Source organism: Apis mellifera, linkage group LG1 (assembly GCF_003254395.2).
Source record: "Apis mellifera strain DH4 linkage group LG1, Amel_HAv3.1, whole genome shotgun sequence".
Lineage (NCBI taxonomy): Eukaryota > Metazoa > Arthropoda > Insecta > Hymenoptera > Apidae > Apis > Apis mellifera.
In genome coordinates this window covers 20,987,959-21,006,400 of record NC_037638.1, presented here as the reverse complement: position 1 = coordinate 21,006,400, position 18,442 = coordinate 20,987,959, and the positions used below count along the sequence as shown (strand labels likewise).

The window sequence follows — 18,442 nt, the reverse complement described above, 5'->3', positions numbered from 1 at the left end:
ATTTTTCTCGTAAATAAATGTTTCGTTCTTTATTAATATTTGTCATTATTGATTAAAACTTTAGTATATACTTTAGTATATACTTGATTAAATTACTTCATTAAAGAGAGAGATAAAGTTTAAAATAAAATAATAAGAAATGAAAGAACATTAGTTCGTTAGAAAAAAAGATACATACATTAATATTTTTTTAGCTCAGGATTTTCAGGTTTAATCCTTTCCATGTCTATTGCCAAGACTTCACTCACGTGCTCAGATGCTACTTGAGTGGAGGAAAGGTGATGGGTATGATGATCCTAGTTTAAGTTTTCAATAATTTCTCAGCGACTGACGATTTGTTAGTGTATCGTGCGCGATGTATTTTCCACATTGTATGTGTGTATGTATGTATTAGGCATGTGGAAATGCATCGTATATTTCGTATATTTATTCATCCACAATTAATTATATAATTTATAATTACATTTGCTATTATATACCGTGGATTACAAATAATAATATTATTGATCAGGCTAAATAATAATATGAAATTAAATTTAATAATGAAACAAGTCTAATAATTTCTTAAGAAATCAAACATGTTTTTTTCAATCATACTTAACATGTATATAATTATGGATGACGGGTAATACATGCATACTTTTACGCAATGGTCGCTAGCCTATCGTCAGTCGATTTCAGTGAAAATGGTACGTAAAGTTAGAGTATGAAAGTAGCGTGCCAAGCTCGGGTGTCGGAGGCGTCCCGGGACGTTTTCCCTAGTGTAGGTTTTTGCGCCCGGGTGTTATGCGTGAGAATCGTGGAACGAGTGTGTTGGTGTGCCCGTTTTGCCATTTTTTTAAATATAGGGCTAGGTAGGATAGGTAGTATACTTCTGGTGTGTCTGATTAATTATAAGTAGGTAGGGCCGGGCAGGTTGTCACAGTCTCTAGTCGGGTAGGCGCGTTTTCGCGTGACAATCTGTTTCAGGAAATGCAATTTGAAGAATCGATGGTAAGGCTAACAAGAGTAGAAAATCTCTTATCTTTGGCTTTGCACATCGACTTTTCAAATTTCGCGATCGTGGTCGTGAATCTTGATATCGAAACGAACGTTGTGCTCGAGATTTTGTAGGTGTAGATCAGAAGAACGATGCGATCGTTAAACGTTCACGTGCAAAGCGATTTTTTTTTTCTTTTTTCATCTATTATAAGTAGGAAATCTCGAGCCTAGATTTAAGTTTCAGCGGGCATTGCGCCCGAAGAAAGAAAAGGCTATAAGCCGAAGAGGCCCGGCAAATTGCCATAGAAGAGGGCAACTACCAATGGTTTCTCATCATTTGGATTTTCTTTCGATCCAAGGATGAGAAGTCATTTTTGCTACTACTTTATCACTGTGCTCGTTTTAGTAATACGTAGTAATAGTAATAATATTTGTACTTTTTGGCCGATGTATATCATCGGTCCAATATATCCAGTCATTATGGGCAAATATTTTTTATATTTATTAATATTACGATTGATTAATAACGATTTGTATATTAGAGTTGCGAAACAATTTTACGGTTCTTTATTAGTGTTGCGAAAATTAGTGTTAAAATGTTATCCTTTAAATTAATATTGCATTAAAATAAAGTTCGGTTTTAGTGTTGCGAATTATAAAATATCGCGTTTTTATATCGCGTTTTTCAAATAATATTAAAATTTATATCATTCGTTATCAAATTATTTACTTTCAATTAATTGTAGCTTTTACATAAACGGAAATAATAATTTGTAATGAATTTATTTTAAAAAAATTCAATTAATTTCGCGAATAATTAATGCCCAAATTTCTTCCACTGAGATTGTGGAAATATATATGTTCCTGTTCACTTGATGTAGCTAAAAGAAGCTATAAGGATAATAAAAGACAGGTAATTATATTTTATACAATTTTATTAATCCTTCGTTTTCTCATTTATTTCAAAAATTATTATGGAGTATCAAAATAGAAAATTAATATTTTAATATTTTTTGATTATCTATAATATTCAAATCTTAATTTAGATAAAGTTTGTATAGGAATCTTTAATTTTTTCTGTAGATAGATAGTATCTTCCTATAACATGGAGAATACGTTCTGCATTATACGAATCATTTACATTATATTAATATAATGAATATGAAAATATATATATATAAAATATGCAAAATAAATATTTAAAATTTAAGGGTAAAATATTTTTAATTTCTTTTCAAAGTTAATATCAAAATTGAAAATATTTTGTTATCCATTTTACGCGAAATGAAAGAAATCTTTTATTGATATTTATTGCATAAAATTATTCATAATTAAATTCAATTCGGTAGAATATATTTCGTATCTGCTTTCATAATTTGTTCACCAATTATAAACGTGCTATTATAGTTCGTTTTCGATATGTATCAAGAAAATGTTACCATATTACATGAACATTGTCATAATTTTTCTGCCACGTTATGCGAATCCATGTTATAGGATAGATAGGAAGTATAATATAAATTAGATTCTGATTACTTTGATATTTATTAACGGATTATTACGCGAGATTTTCAAAGATTATATTTAAGAAACTAACGATTGTTGGACAATTTTCCAAATTTATAAATTTAACCTCGAAATCTCACTATTTGCGATGACAAAGAATAATTTCTTTCGAATTATCTTCTCCATAGGGGAACGAGATATAACGTTCAGAAATATGTTTCATTACGATCCTTTTCGCTGTTTTTATAAAATATTGTAGTTACATCCATGATTATAATTCCAAGACCGTTTCTTCGTGTATCGTACACGCACGACGAGTAACGAGCGCGCAAAATGTTTAACCGGTGCACAAAGGTTGCTCGCATCCGTACAACTTAAGATCGTACTCGTATCCCGAAGACGTGTCTCCGTTGATTCCACTTTTCCTTCTTCCGTGTTTTGTTTCACCGTCTACCCGTAACTCGTGTTCCTCCCAACCACGCGCAAATGTCATTTGCGGACGTGCTTTTGCACGGGTGCACGTATCGCACGCCCCGTATATCCTCAACCACGATTTCGAAAAACGCGTATCCGTACACACGTAGCCGAACGTGTGGCCCTGTGCGTGCACCAGTACGTGTTCGTACGTGTATGCAAGGACGACGGCGACGTCGACGTCGGCTACGCGTCCGTTTCCATGGTTACCGTAGACGTGGGACCAGGGCCGTACGCCTTCAACCCCACTTCGATGATGATGTGCGGAGGATCGAGAGGGGTTGTCGAGGAAGGGGCTGGCCGCAGGCGAATTAAGAGTTCGAAAAGCTTCTATCTCTCCACTTCCCTCCCTTCTTCCTTCGCCCCCTTCTTCTTCCCTCGCTTTCGCCGCTTTCCTTCTTTATTTATTCTACCCTAATCACGAGCAGCTCCGAGTAGCTTTCTCGCGTAGCTCGTGCTCTTTTGACAAAAAATCCTGATTACATAATTCCCTCGACGTCAATTTTATTCTAGTCAACGGGATCCCCCCGGGAATCCCGTATCGAACGGGATAGGGTTGTGGCCAGGAGGATGGATTCTGCGGTTTCATTCGCTTTCTTAATGATCGATCGACGCGTTATTTATCCGTCGATTTATTACGAACGTGTTGCAACGTGTCGAACGTTTCGCGCGCGGATGCGTAATTTTTCCATCTTCTTCTCTGCTATCGTAAGCGTGCCTTTGATCGTTCCTCGAGGATCGAAGAATAAATTTTCCCACGTTTTTCGGATTTATCTCTCGTAGCGTCTCTTTTTTATTTTTACCACGTAGCGTTTAAACAATTCTTTCAAAGCGGAATGAATTATTCCTTTATGAGTGAAATTCTGCGGAATGGAAGCAGGATTTAAAGTCGTCTAATTAAAATTCAAGCAGCAAATCTGGAGATGAAGAGAGTAGCTATACTCCCAAACGGAATATTCTTTTTTAAACGTTTCGGAAGAAGGAAATATTTAATTTGTAATTTGATAAATTATCGAGGTGGGTAGGGAAACGGAGGGTATTCTATGATTGCATTGTAATTACATTTTGTTGTGCAGTTTCTCGGAATACGTGTAATCAAACGAAAATTGCGATTAATGGGACTGAGACTGATTATCTTCAGAAGTCGGGGGTGCGATCGAATCGAGGTGGAGGGTTTGCTCCTAACAACTTGGGACGGAGTGCGAACGTGCGAGATTTGATATTAGAATGGGATGCCTGTATCGATTATATACACCACGGAATTCACACTTTTATTCAACGTTGATGAAAGTAGCAATTCAGACAGCTCGACTCTTAAATTACTCGCAAGTGTTAATCCGTCAGAAACGCGTCGCGATAATGAATCGTCATCGCATCGTTTTTTAATGCCCCTATCTCTATCATCGTTTTCGCAATCATCGCCTATTGTTCTCCGTACACGTATCCCGTTCATTTTGCGTCGTCACGAATCGCGTCGCGATTCATCGAATTTATCGGCCCAGAATCTGTCATGTATTCTCCCTCCTTTCTCCATTCTCTCTCTCGTTTCGAACGAACGAGATTTTCGTCGAAAACTGGTATCTCTCTTTTTAAAATTATACACAAATGTTTAGTAGCGATTTAAGAGCGATACCTAGGAGACAAGAGGGAGGAGACTGCGAGGTAGGAGTGCGATCGAAAGAGAATGAAACGGAAACGTAAGAAACGCGGACGGATGATGGAAAGAGAGAAAGCGCGCGGCGGTAAGTGTCAGTTCTTTTGTGAGCATATAATACATCATCGATGCGGCGAGGGCTTTTAAGCTGTCCTGAAAATACCAGGCGGGCTGCACGAGTTATTAATGTCCCACCTCCTTATAAAGTACTCAATTTTCGTTCTGTACGGAAGAGAAATATTAGTCGTAATACGGGTACCGCCGCAACGGAAACGCTGCAGTATATCAGACCCGGGGAGGGAGGGAGGGGTGAAAATTACAGCGCCGACGAAGATGTTAATATCGGTGAACTTTATCGTTCATGGGCGCGGGCCCAGGGAGGACACGCGGGACACGCGGAGGCGCATATTGTTTTGACAAAAGGGTGGACGGATCCAAGTTTATCGCGGATTTTGCAAAAGTGATCTTTTCTTCGAAAAGGTGAAGTTTCCACTATAAATCACCGGGTTTCGAACTATCCGTGTAAAAAGATTGACCCGATCGATTTTCAACTTTCTTCTATCTTTTTCCATCATCGGCGATTATTGAATTCAAGGCAAAAAAGCATCGGTACGATTTAGTTTATATCAGGTGAAACTTCTCGTGAAACTTTTTTATCCTTCGTTTGTGTTCCATCTGGAATCTGGAATTTGTAATTTTTCGTAAACGTTCGTGCTCTTTTGTATTTTAAAGTGTGGTAGTGGTTCGTCGATCGCATCGGTGAAATTAAATCGACGAATATCGGGATCGTGTTCGAATAAGTCGAAGGAAAGGAAAGGTTTTTACAAAAAATTTTGTAAAATATGTAGTTGTTTTAGAAAAGTTACGTTGCTTGCCAGATTTTCCTCTCGAACTTTGCCAATGTAATTCTGAGAATAATATATCGTTACCGTAATATTATTAGTATACGCAGAAAGTTTCACATCATTTACTGTTACTGTTTTCGTAATTACGTATATCTGATACATAATTTTAGAAAAATAAATATATATATATTTTTAAGAAGAACGTTTATAATAATTTTATTCATTCGCGAAAGATGTAGGGTATTTTCTACCACGTATGTTGTTTAATTTTCAAAAAATTCAATTATTTATTTTATCACTCTATTATGCGAACTCCATAATTTTTATTCTTCTGTTCATCGTTTCTCGATTTCGTTCTGCTCCCTCGATTCTTGTTAATCGATCTTTTTAATTCTCAATAATTCCAACGGAATGGAATTTATCCAATATCAAAATACGATTATGAGAACGGAAAACAGGAAGTTTCATTTTCTCCAACGAGAGCAGCACGTATCAGTGGCGGCGCACGATTTCTATGAATCATTCACGGTGAGGTGGCACAATCACTTCGAGTTATGCTCGCCGTATCTTTGAAGCTTCTTCGTCTGCGGTTTTCCACTACTTTTTTCGTATCGCTCTTTCACCGGGATCTTTAATGCTGGAATCACCGAAGAATGAGACATACGCTTTAAGCAAATTTTTTATCGGATTTCTTTTCGGCTTCGAATTCGGCCCCCTTTCACATCTTTCTTTCAGTCTTCGGGAAGGCTTGTTTATAGCACCCCGTGGATAACATAAAACGGGAAATAGTTCCCTAGGGGCGATGCCGGATTTTTTTTTCCCCTGGACATGATTGGAGTTGAGTTGTTCCGTTTATTCCCATCGTTTCTCGATCGTATAACAAAAAGAAACCTTTCGTCTTGAGAAATTTTTTAACAGAAAACAAATTTATCTCCGTTTTCCGTTCCATTTATTGTCCAAAATTTAAATCTTTCATTTATATGTGAAAATTTTATCGAGATTTAATCAAGATTTAATGATACAACGCGGAGATCTTATTTTTCGAAATAACGATGCATTTATCCTGCATGCATATCATACTTCTTGGTATTACTTATTAAAATATTATACGTGGTGGAACATAATACATAAAAAGCGTGGAGCATAGAAACTTGTCATTTTTTTTCTAAAAATTATTTTATTCAAATGAGGAATAGATTTATCGTAAGATAATCAAATATATATCTCTTCAAAAAATTTATATTCCTACGAGGATCGTCGAATAAAAAATCTCTAAAATTCGAAATAACCACGTACGCGTACTACTATTATGACAAATGCTTTTTTAATCCTCATCGCTTCGATTCCACCGGCGAGCCATTTAAAACATTTCCCCGTAATTTAACGTAACGATGTTACATCATGTTGCATCACGTTGTTAATATAATTACACATCCGTGCTTAATCTCAATCCTGCCAACTAAAACGCATACACGGTTCATAATTTAATTCACTTCGCTCGAACCGTTTCCCGAGAAAAGAAGAAACGAACTCGATTTTCGACGGTTCGATAAATAAATGATATGCGCGTATTTAGGGATTGATTTCTCGTGACGATTGCCGATCATATTTTTTTCTAAGATCAAAAAAAAGGAAGGGAAGGAAGGGATGCGTGCGAAGGAACGGCGTCGTCCGCCGTTTACATTTTCTCGGCCGCGTGTGGAGACGCGGAGTTGGTGGTGACGCGCGTGCTTGAATTCGACTGGATTCGACTGCGCGCGTAAAGGCGCGAGCGCGCAGCCGACCAGCGGCTGGGGTGGCGATGCTTTCGATAGTGGGGGACATCCTTGCGGCTTGGGTGGGGACGGGAGCCGAGGGGAAAAGTACGAGTGCTGGAGCACGCGGGTTGCCGAGAGACAGGGGTCGGCGGGCACGGTGGAAGGGGGTAGGGGTAGCTCTGAATCCCTCGAAACTCCAACGATGCTCTCTCTCTCGACTCAGTCCCGAAAGCAGAGCCAGAGCCGAGAGTACACTCGAAGCGTGTTCGTCGTGTCGCGTACCGCGTCGAGCTTTTCCATCTGCTCTCTCTCAACTTGTCGTCGCGTTGTACGTTTCTCGTGCGTGTGTTACGCGTGATCTAATAATCGATCAACAACGGCGGCCACGGTTCGGGCAGAGGGATCGAGGAAAATTGGAAGAGCGGAGACTTTCGGCCGAGTTTTCCTCCAAGGATCGCGAGCCAAGGGATTCGAAAGATCTAAGTACGCTTCGACTTGCTTCGATCTCGATAGCGGAGAAGCGTCCGGAGACAATTGGTTCGGTTTGGAAGTAGAGAATAGCGGAAAAAGGATGGAGTGCAACCATGTTTCCGAAAGGATTTAGAAAGGCGAAAAGGGTCACGAATGTGGCTGGAAAGAGCGGATGGCTGTAAAAGAGTGAACGTGCAGCTGAAACCCGCTGGCTTGGTGCTCTTTTTCGAACAACAAAGCATTACCCTCTTTCTCTCTTTCTCTCGTGATATTTCTCATTCTCTCGCTTTCTCTCTTCCTCGCTGTTTCTCTCTCTCTCTCTTTCTCTCTCTGTCTCTCCCTATATCTCTTTCTCTATATCTCTTTTTTTCTCCATCAGGTTTTCAGGAATTCCGCTCTTGCCGGTGACAACGAAAAGAGCTCGTCGATCGACTTTGCCGGGCACGTGTGTGCGTGGGCGTGATGATATTTGAACTCTCGAAGCCGTCAAAAGCCGGGCCCTTTAGCGGCCTGCTCTTTTGTTCCGAGCGCACGTATTCGCGACAGGCATCTGGCATTTAATGGAGATGATCGTAGTTTTCCTTTGTCACCGAATGGATGCGTTTATTTAATATCCAACACCGTCCAAAAGGCCACGTGTCTCGACTACCGTATTATTCCTCCATTTTACCATCCATTCTACCACCAGTTTGTGTTTACTTTTTTCATCTTCAAACGTTCCACGCGAGTCATAATTTTTCCAAGAACTGATGACACATGCTGTGCGTGTTTACGTGTTTCGCTCGTTGTTCGTTCGCTAAGGATTTTCAAGGAGCAATCGGGAGAAGAAGAAGTTTTGTGTTTATCAAAGTCGCGTCCCGAATCATCGTGCGTGTGAACATTATCGAAGAAATTTATTCTCCAAGTGATTTTCTTTCTCTCTCTCTTTCTCTTTTTCTCTTCTCGTTAAACGCAAGTTAATGGACTGTTTCTTGGACGGAAATCGAACGATTCTCGAGTGGTGGTGGAGAGGGAGGAGGGGGTTGTATATCGTATCGGAACAAAGCGAATGCACGATGCATATGCACAAGGGATTTTGCGTTGCCAGCTTGCAGACCGATGATTAGAGGTGGGAATATACCGATACCAAGATATATGGCTTCCTTTCGCGAACTACTTTCCTTGATTCGTTCTGTGTACATTGTTCCCATTCAACGATACACAAATCTTGCATACACACACGGGCGAACGCGTGTAATTTTTTTCTTTCCCTCTTTCTTTTTCCTCTTTTATTTCCTCTTTCTTTCTTTCTTTCTTTCTTTCTTCATTATTATACTTTTCTTTTTTTTAATTAGATCCCGTTTCGATCAATGCGAGCGACAAATAAACCAAGTCGATTTATTAACCGTACTCGCGAACGTAAAATGCGTAGCATAATTGGCGCATAAATAGAACGGGGAACGCAGGTGACAGTTGGTGTTTCGCCATTGTCGGTTGATTTTTTTAATCTCGTCGAGCCGAATGAACGCGAGAACGCGTATTACACGGGAAAAAATTTTTAATTAACATCCGACTTTTCAAACACGCTCCTCCACGTTCGAATCGAAAAAAATATTAACGATCCACGGTTATGATCAATTTAAATGGCCATGTATGTATATGTATATATATATATATTTTCATGGAACACGCGGATGATTTGTACCGCGATCTAAATACGTGATTTGCGCGTGAATTGTCGACAGAACCGGTTCATTCCGTTCCTCTGTCTTTTTTCCGATCGACACCTCTTTTTTTTCCAGCTTCTATCGCGCGTAAAATCATCGGGAAGCAAAACGTGTCGAAAAAGTGTCTCTCCGGATTAGATTCTCTGACGACGATTTCTTCTGATACGCGCGTTTTTTGTTGAACTTTTCCACGAGAAAATTATTCCTTGGACTATTATTAACAGTTTAATACCGCACGTTCGTCCGATATAAGTTCACTTTAGTGTCGATAGATCCTGGAAACTTGGTTCGATCGCGCTGGTATCGAATCGTGTGCACGTGTGATCTTTCGCGAATAAATTTCGGGCATCGGATGATCGAATACCGGTTCTATCGGTGCGCCGGTTCTTCGATTTAACTTACATCGCCTTATACAACGACGCTTTAGTGGGGAAGTTTAACAAGTCCGCTCCGTCGACGTTCCGCCCGAGGAGATTCAACCGGGCCCCCTAAACTTCGATAATTGGCCGGGTTACTATGCATTCAGTGGAATTGCATCAACCGCTTTGAAGCTCTCTTTGCAAAGAAACCGAAACGAATCGTTTCTTTGTATCCCCTTAATTCTTGGCGGATCGAGGAAATTCGTAGAGGGAGGAGGAGCCTTTTTTCTCGGCGGTGGAGTTGGGAGAGGGGACAGAGGCGGAAAAAGAGAGAAGAGAGTGATGAATTGTTGGATCAGCGACGTGTTAACGTGGACCGTTCGGTGTCGCGATACCTTCTAAAAAAAAAAAAAAAAAAAAATCTTGAAAACGGATATTGCAGAGAGTCGAAGCGACGATGGCGCGCGTGATGAGTGACGGGCGTTCGAGATCGAATTCGTTAACGGGGCATCGATGAGGCAAGAACGAGTGACGAAGTGACGAATCGGTTAAATATTCCTCCGACTCGGTTTCGGCGCACGAGAGGAGGAGGAGGAGGACGTACGAGTTTGGCGAGTTTCACGATGCGCGTGAAAAGTTGACGAAACCATGTGACGCGAGTAAAACTGGGGATATCACGGTGCGACAGCATAGTTGCACTGATGCTGGATTGTGACGACGGTTTTCATGGTGGTCGCCGCTCCAGTGCTTCTTTCGCCGTTCCGGATGACAGCCGGATGTTTTGAACAAGTGACAGTGTTACCACACCCCGACAGTTAAACTGGAAAAGGACCAGTGGATCGGAGTCACTTCGGTGCTTCGGTGAGGATTACTGAGTTACTGATAGAAATCAGTAGTGATGCCGTGATGGGCTGCAGCTCGGGATCCTTCTTCCTGGCTACGCTCCTCGTGGGTGGATTAATCTTCGTCCTCATCTGCGAATCATCCCACGCAAGTACGAGTGAGTACGACAAGTAATCCTCGTCTTTCAGTAGCCTCGCCAGTAGCGTTATTAAAATGACGAGACTCGCGTCAGATCTCGTTCCTCGCGTCCCAAGATCCTCCTCAATAATAATATTCTCTTCGAATTCGTTCAAGGGAACGCGAGACTCGACCGTGATGTCATTTGATATTTGGGCGAGGGATAGGGATTTTCCAGGACCAGTTCTCTAAACCGATGTAGGTCAATATTTTCGTGACACGAGAATACGTTGATGTTACGTTGGAATGATCGAAGAACGAATTTGATAACGGGATCTCGCGTGACGAAAGGCCGAGGGGGGTTTTCCCCCCTCCCCCGTGGTTGACCATGGGAACTTACTTTGTCTCACTGCGTATTTTCAATCATAATACCGTTTATTGTTATAAAAACCGTGCGTAACGTTTTCTTCGCTTTCAGACTAAACATCGTTCCGCGATGCTGAAAACATTCGAGAGACTCTATTTTCTATGTAAGCTTTCCTCCCTCCCTTCCATCCCCATCGAATTTCGAATCTCTTTTCAATCGGAACATCGATTGTCTCATTTATAATTTTCGATCGTATCCACTTCGTGACGCGAAGAATCGACGTTTTTTTTTTAAAAGTTTTAGAGATTGAATTTTCGTTTTAATTATTCGAAAGCATATCGATAAAAATTTTTCCCTCCGTTTTTCGATTTCTAAAGCGGCTGTGATAAAAATACACGTGTCGCCGGTTTATGAACGCCGGTTGATCGCGGGAAATACATCTTTTTCCGGGGGAAAAAAGATATCGCGGCAAGATAGAGGAATACAAGGATACAAACGAACGTGAATAGTGCTTGTAAGATAGCGAGAGAAAGCGCGGGGGATACGACGAAACACAAGGAAACGAAACGTGATGAAATGGCCTGTTTAGCCGGGATATACGCGACGCATCGTGAAAAGGCAGGAACGATACAACGGAATATAACCCCCCTCCCCCATCTCTCGTACTTGCTTGTCGTATACAGCTTGTACGAGGCTGGTGGACCGTCGAGGGTAGAAGAGGGTAGGAGAGGGTGGCAAAGAGGGCGTGAACGGTGCGGTGGTTTGGCTCAAAGGACGTTGAAGCCAGAATGGGATGCGGACGTTGTCACGGTGGGTGTGAGATGGCTGATATTCTCTTGTTTTCCTCTTCTATTTCCCTTTTTTTTTCTCCTCCCTCTTCTCCTTCCTTCCTTTTTTTTTTCTTTTTTTTCTTTCTTCTTCTTCTTTTTTTTTTTTTTTTATATTAAGGAGAAGAACTCCCTTTCTATCTTTGCTCCGCCTTCATTTCGGCCTTTCTCGTCTGGTTCAGCCGTGTAGACGACTAATGTTCCCTCGGTGCGCTTGTCCTTGTTCATTTCCTCGGCGGACAGTTGGATTAAACGGAGACGGATAATATTATAATTATTCCCGGGATACCCGACTCCGTCTCTGTAGCTTTTATTGCGAGTTCGTGTAATTTCAATATCGATGTTGTTGTTCCGTAATAATATTTTTAATTTATACGGTGGAAAAGCATCGGTTGCTCGCTCCTCTCTCTGTTTCTTCCCTTCTTCTGTCGATTCTTTATGAAAATTGAATAAACTCAACGTATACAATTTTTATCAATCTTTCCTCGGTTATTAGTTCTATATTGTTGTATCGTCTTCGTTTTTTTTGTTTACTTTTTTTTTTATCTTTATCAGAAAGTAGTATTCGACTAAATTTTCGAATTAGACTTGTTTGTTAAAATAACGTCAATCAAAGTTTAATCAATTTCGATCGTATTTCGTGTTATTGTATTTGGAAAAGAGAAAAAATTTCTTTGAACGCTATTAATACGCGTGAAATTTCTAATTTCATCGTAGACACGATTTTGTTCTCCTTCGTCTCATCTTTCCGTCCATTTTCCATCCAACGACGATGCTTTTAAGGAGACGTAAACGGTAAATGATGTCGCAGTTATTTTCATAAAAAGAAATAGCTACATTTACGTCATTCTCTAACGTGTTTCTGTATTATTATTTCCAATGTTGCCCGACCACGATGCTTCTATGTATTCTTGAAAAATGTTTGTGGACAGTTTCTTTTCACATCAATCCTTTGCATTTATTCTTCGTGAGCGATGCATTTCTCTCCCTCTCTCTCTCCTTTCCTCCTCCGTTCTTTTCTTGTTTCCCAACTTCCACTCTAAAATTTCCTCCATCCAGAAGCGTAATAACTATTCTTATTTGCCGACGAATCTTGTTTGTCCCCTTTCCCCCCCTCCTTCTTTTTCTCTTTTTCCTTCTTCTGGTCCACCTCCGCGCATATTCTCAGGATGTTGAATGGGTTTCTGAAGGGCACTCGAGTCCACGTTCGTCCAACTTTTTGGGTCAGTTTCGACTATCACCCTCTCGCACAACAGATGCTCGCAATAAAAGTTCGCAAGCCCTTTTTCTCCGTGTCCTTACCTGAACGCACCTGCGATCCCTACTTCTTTCTTCTTCTTCTTCTTTTTCTTTTTTTTCTCTCTCCTTTTCCAATCCACCGATTGACTTTCCGCGAGATTGATGATCCTCGCAACCAACCCTTATTTATTTTTCCCTTCCCTCCCCCATCGAGAAATCGATGAAATCCTTTCACCGAAGGGGAAAAATTTCGAGAATGAAACGAGTAACGAAAACGGGTAAACAGAGTTTTCCTTCGGCCGTGCCTTCGTATGATTCGTTGAAAAAACGGAATAATAACCGAGGAATACGGATAATACATCATAGGCCGCCGATGAAAAATAGCTTTCGCGTTTCAGAAACAATTTTCTGCAAAATATTATAGATCTAATAAACTCGAAGCTTTGTATTCTCGATTTATCAGGAGCTTCAACTCGTGAACGGCATTGCGCGAGCGAACGTTTGGTTTCTGCGATGGGTACAATAGGAGAAGAGGGAGGGAAATTGATCAAATTTTGAATTTTTTTTTTCCATCCTTTCGCGACAAACACGATCGGACACGATAGTAGAGATCCCGCGGTCGAATTACGAAATTATCGAGCAACGGGGCACACACTTTGCTGTCGTGTCTGGCTTGTTTCGTTTTATTGGCGTTTGCTCGTTTCACCGTGAACACCGATATTACGCATTAGAGATTACGTGGTGGTGCACACACCATGGGTGTGCGAGCTGTTGACGCGTTCGTTTCGCGAAACCATCGAGGCTCAATCGAAACTGGGTTCGATCGATACGAACCGCGTTTCCATGGAATTATGAGCATTGGCCCCCGGGATTTTATTTGTTTTCAAGATTTATTTCGAAAATCCCGTTTCGGATAGTGCGTTATATGTATATACACGTACATAGCGTAGGCGCGTTACGTTGCATCAATCGTTGAATCTTCCGTTCTGATTCTCGATGAAATTCGTGACTTTCGAAGGTATCTACGCCTCGAGCGTTTAACGAGATATAGATTATCGATCGATTTAAAACGCGAGGAAAACGGAGTAGTAAAATTTTTGTTAACTCTTTCACTTGTCTTTTTTTTATCTTTTCTCAAGAGGAAGGGATTTTAATCATTTCCGTATATAAAATTAAACGCGTATTAAACCTCGTTGTACGACGAATTAAAAATTGGGAAAGATGGTAAATCTTGCCATCGTGTCAAGGAATTGTAATTAATATTCATTTAAGCGAATAAGCTGCGAGTCAGCTACGCGATGGTAGTCTGCCACGCTCGCTCGATTCCTCCTTCTTTTCTCCAAATATTCTCTAGTAGCAATCTGCGTTGCGCGTTGGTTCTCGTTTACGCGGAAATTTCGTCTACGAGATCATTATGCAGATGTAATAAAATACATGGAATGCTTTTCACGAAATTAATTACAATAGTTTAGTTAACGATGAAACCCGTTGTACCGTGAAACGGTATTGTTGTGTCACGATCCACTATATGAAACTAAACGTGCTTAATTAGCATCTGGAATTACGCGTGTCGAACATTTTATTTTCCCGTTAATAATGACAACTCATTTAATTAACGTAACTCTTCTTTCTATTTATTCACTTATTAAAAGAATGAATATATAATATTTTCTAATTGAAACAACGTTATTCCCCGTATCATCCCTGAAATTTGAATTCCCTTGAATTATTCCTCGTATTTCCGACAGATACCGATATTAAACGTCGTTCTCAATCGAATCGATTAATTACCAATTCTCGGATCCATAAAAGTTGAATCGCAATTGTTGTTGCGAGGGACGCGTGTATCCTAAATCTGAATCCCATTAAAATACAATGCCAAGGCTGATACGGAAGGTGAATCATTCGAAGATATTGAAGCGGCCGTTAATGGTCAAGGATTGAACGCGATGCGTACATTGTACACACACACTCACACACATACACATACAGAAACGAGTATCACGGGTCGAATTTGTCGCCGCTCCTTCTCTCCACCCATCCTTTTAAATGTCTCTGCGTCAGCGTTGGCAACAGTAACATTTCCCAGACTGCTTACCATGCCGATAAAAGCAGTGTATCTTGTGGATACGAAGGAAAAGTGCTTTTAGACAGCCAAGGGAATTTAGCTCGGAGGAAGAGCGCGATAGGCATTCCAAATAGACGAGTTGATAACACGCGTACTATTGTCCAACACTTATCAATTTAATATTCGTTTCGCGAACAGATGTTGATTCGGTGATCGATCTTACTACGTCACAACCGATTCTTCTCGAGTCTTTCTCTTTCTTATTGAGAAAAGATCAATATTTCTCTATCGCGAAATACGTCGAGAAATCAGGATAAGACGCGGAAGAAGAGAGCCACGTTTACCACGTACTATATACGTATATATATCTGTCCTTAACGTTGACGATTCGTTCGATAAAAAGGGTGTTTTAAAGCAATCTCTAATTTTTCCACTTGTTACCGGATCTGTTTTATCGCGTTATTAACGATGTCTCCTCCCCTCCCCGCCCCATCCGCGTATCCGTCGTAAGCCTAGTTGTAAGGGCGCGTAGTTTGAGGCAAAGTCTTCATCGGAAACGGGGACTGATCCGATCATTTATTTTACGGGAAGACTCATTTCTCGTACATTACACAGGGCCAAGATTTATGTATTTTCGAGGATAGAACTGTGCTATCTGCTTTATGACTCGGCAGATGAACGGAATGGCTTCCCCACCCTCGCGTTACCACCGCCCACCTATCGTCATCCACCGTTCTATGTAGTCCCAAAGGAGTCCTTTCTGGCAACGACCGCCGTGCCGCCAAAGCATCGACAACTTTTAATGCTCCCTTTTGATTTCCCTTCCCTCTTCCCTCTCTCTCTCTCTTTCCTTCGCTTGTTCAGGCTTCGCGTCTTCTTTTTCTTCCGCTTCTCTCTTTTTTTAATTGGTTAGTTGTTCGCATCTGTCGGAGATTGGAGCGAGAGTGACGCGATGTTTCGTAACAAAGCTACGTTTAATTTCTCTGTTAGATTGTCGAGAAGAATCATCGATATATATATATATATATATATATATATATGTATTACGTTTCCCTTGTTTAATAGACCGTATCTCTGTATCGAGAAACAGGGAATTTTTCACTTCAGTTAAGATACAATTTTCATCGTAACGATCGCGCGCACTTTCGAACGAGGAGAATTGATGGAATACGCTTGTGTCGTCCTAGTTAGTTGGGATATGAATCCCGTGCTCGACTCGTCATTTTTGCTGACACTCACAAACCTCGGTCACGGTTCAATTCGAGATTCAGTGATTGATGTAACGATCGTTCTCTCTTTGTCTCTCTCTGTTTCTATCGATCAGCACATGCCAGATACGTATAATTTCAAGGGAATTTGTTCTGTGTAACAGAAAACGATAAACAGACAATATGGAGGAAGATTTAGCCATGTTTCGAACGTTGGAAAAAGGACATTCCTATTTTTCCTATTTTTCTTCTTCTTTTTCTTCAATAAGGCGAAAGCAAATCTTTCTTTTCTACGAATTCTTTGCAGTCAAAGATATCTCGTTTGAAATTGTAGATTGTTCTCGAGACGTTACGAATCAGCTTTGGAAATGATTACGACTACTAAACGAAGGCAACGAAACGAATATCGCATCTATGGTAATCTGACGCGTTAGCGGGAAGCGTGGAATCTTCCGTGAAACGGCGTACAAAGGCGTCTCTTAGCGGTAATTTTCGCAGAATACTCGATAAGATCCGACGAGCTTGCAAAGCTATGCGCGCTAATAAAATAGCCACTTTTGATCCTTTGATCCGCGCGATTTCGATGGAGGGGGGGGAGGGCACGGGGTGCAAATTCCGGGCGGTTCTTAGTCGAAATTCCTGTGACCGTTCACAGATCCTCCTCCGTCTTTTATCTTGAATCTTTCATGAAGATGCAACGATCCGCGAATGGTCGAACGGATACGTCGATGCGCATCCGCCCCGTGATAAGCAAGTTCCCTCTGTCATCCATATCGTGTCGGTAGGGTAGGTGGAGGGTATGTATGCGTTCCGGCGCATCAAGATAGAAGTAAATATTGGATCTACGACGATCGTTTCCCTCGATCCCTTTCCCTTCTCCCGAGGATAGATTTACCATTCCCCTCCCCTCCCCGATTTTATGTACGATGAAACCGCGATCGATCGACGAGGCCGACGTTCGAACACGGGGGGGAGGGTATTATCTATCGGTAATGATGGCGCGTGTGCATGAATCGATGAAGAGAGAGACAAAAGAGGGTGGAAACACGGAGGGGGGTGGGCGAAGAACACAGCCAGGAGAACGTAACTGGACAGAAACGGACCATCGTTGCATTATCGTTGCATTCACGCTCGGACAAACTCGTTCAATCGTTATGGATAAGCTATTGATAGAAGAGAAAATGGTTAGTAACTCCCTTTTTTCCTCTCTTTTTCACCCTCCACGCTCTCTCTCTCCGTCTGTCCGTCCCCCTCGCGAACGGAAATATTTTGACGTCATCGCATGAACAACCGAGACCGGTCCATTTGTAAAATGTTTCGCGCCAGAACATTTCGCCGGGAATGTTTCGGACGAAATCGAATCGGTAACAGCGTTGCGCCATTCCGTCGAAACGATTTAGCGTAGCCGGTTGAAAAGCTTCAGCCTCGATTTGTTTCGCCGAAGTCAAACACTCTGTTTTTCCATTGGAAGGTTTAAAAAAACCGGGGTATAAAACGCCGCGTGTTTTTCTTTCTTTCTATTTTTTTTTTTTTTTGTTGTTGTCCCTTTCCTCCTTTTTCCTCCCCCGATTTTTCTCTCACTCCCTCCACTGTTTCCGTCCCTTTCCTTTTCGCAATATATTCTTCCCAATAATATTCGAGTTATCGTTACCCACGCCCCCCTTTCTTCCCGTTAGCGAATATTTAAAGCCGATTCGACGACGCTCGCTTGGATTTCTCCGTGTCTCCCGCAGCGAGGTTACCGTACCGCGAAGAGACAAAAATACGCGTAGACGTAAAACCTGATTTACGCGCCACATTTAGCACGGGAACGCGTCGCGAATAACCTAGGGGAAGAAACTGTAAAAAGACATCGGAAGAAAAGCATCGTCGGACGCGCGCACACGTGTCTACGACCTCCTCTCCTCTATATCCTCTTGTTCCGCCTCGAGACTTCTCTCTCCTCTCTCTCCTCCCCCTGCGTCTTCTCGAGACAGGAGAAGAAGGAGAGAAATCGCTTTTCGAAATCGATGTGGTTACG

General features: G+C 41.3%; 1 protein-coding gene across 8 annotated transcripts in view; it reads left to right on the top strand.

The window, feature by feature from the left end:
- LOC724195 (B-cell receptor CD22) overlaps positions 1-18,442 on the top strand; it is a 309,575-nt gene that overhangs the window by 811 nt on the left and 290,322 nt on the right. Inside the window, exons 1-2 of one of the 8 annotated variants that reach the window (XM_006571402.3) lie at positions 7,562-7,700; positions 9,470-10,753. The exons of 1 other annotated variant lie outside the window; for it this stretch is intronic. In XM_006571402.3, the coding sequence (XP_006571465.1) occupies positions 10,660-10,753 (94 nt within the window). In that variant the 5' untranslated portion in view covers positions 7,562-7,700; positions 9,470-10,659. Of the gene's footprint in view, positions 1-7,246; positions 10,754-18,442 lie in introns of those variants that run through there. 6 more of the 8 variants (XM_001119965.5, XM_026443730.1, XM_006571403.3 and 3 more) reach the window with 6 other exon arrangements.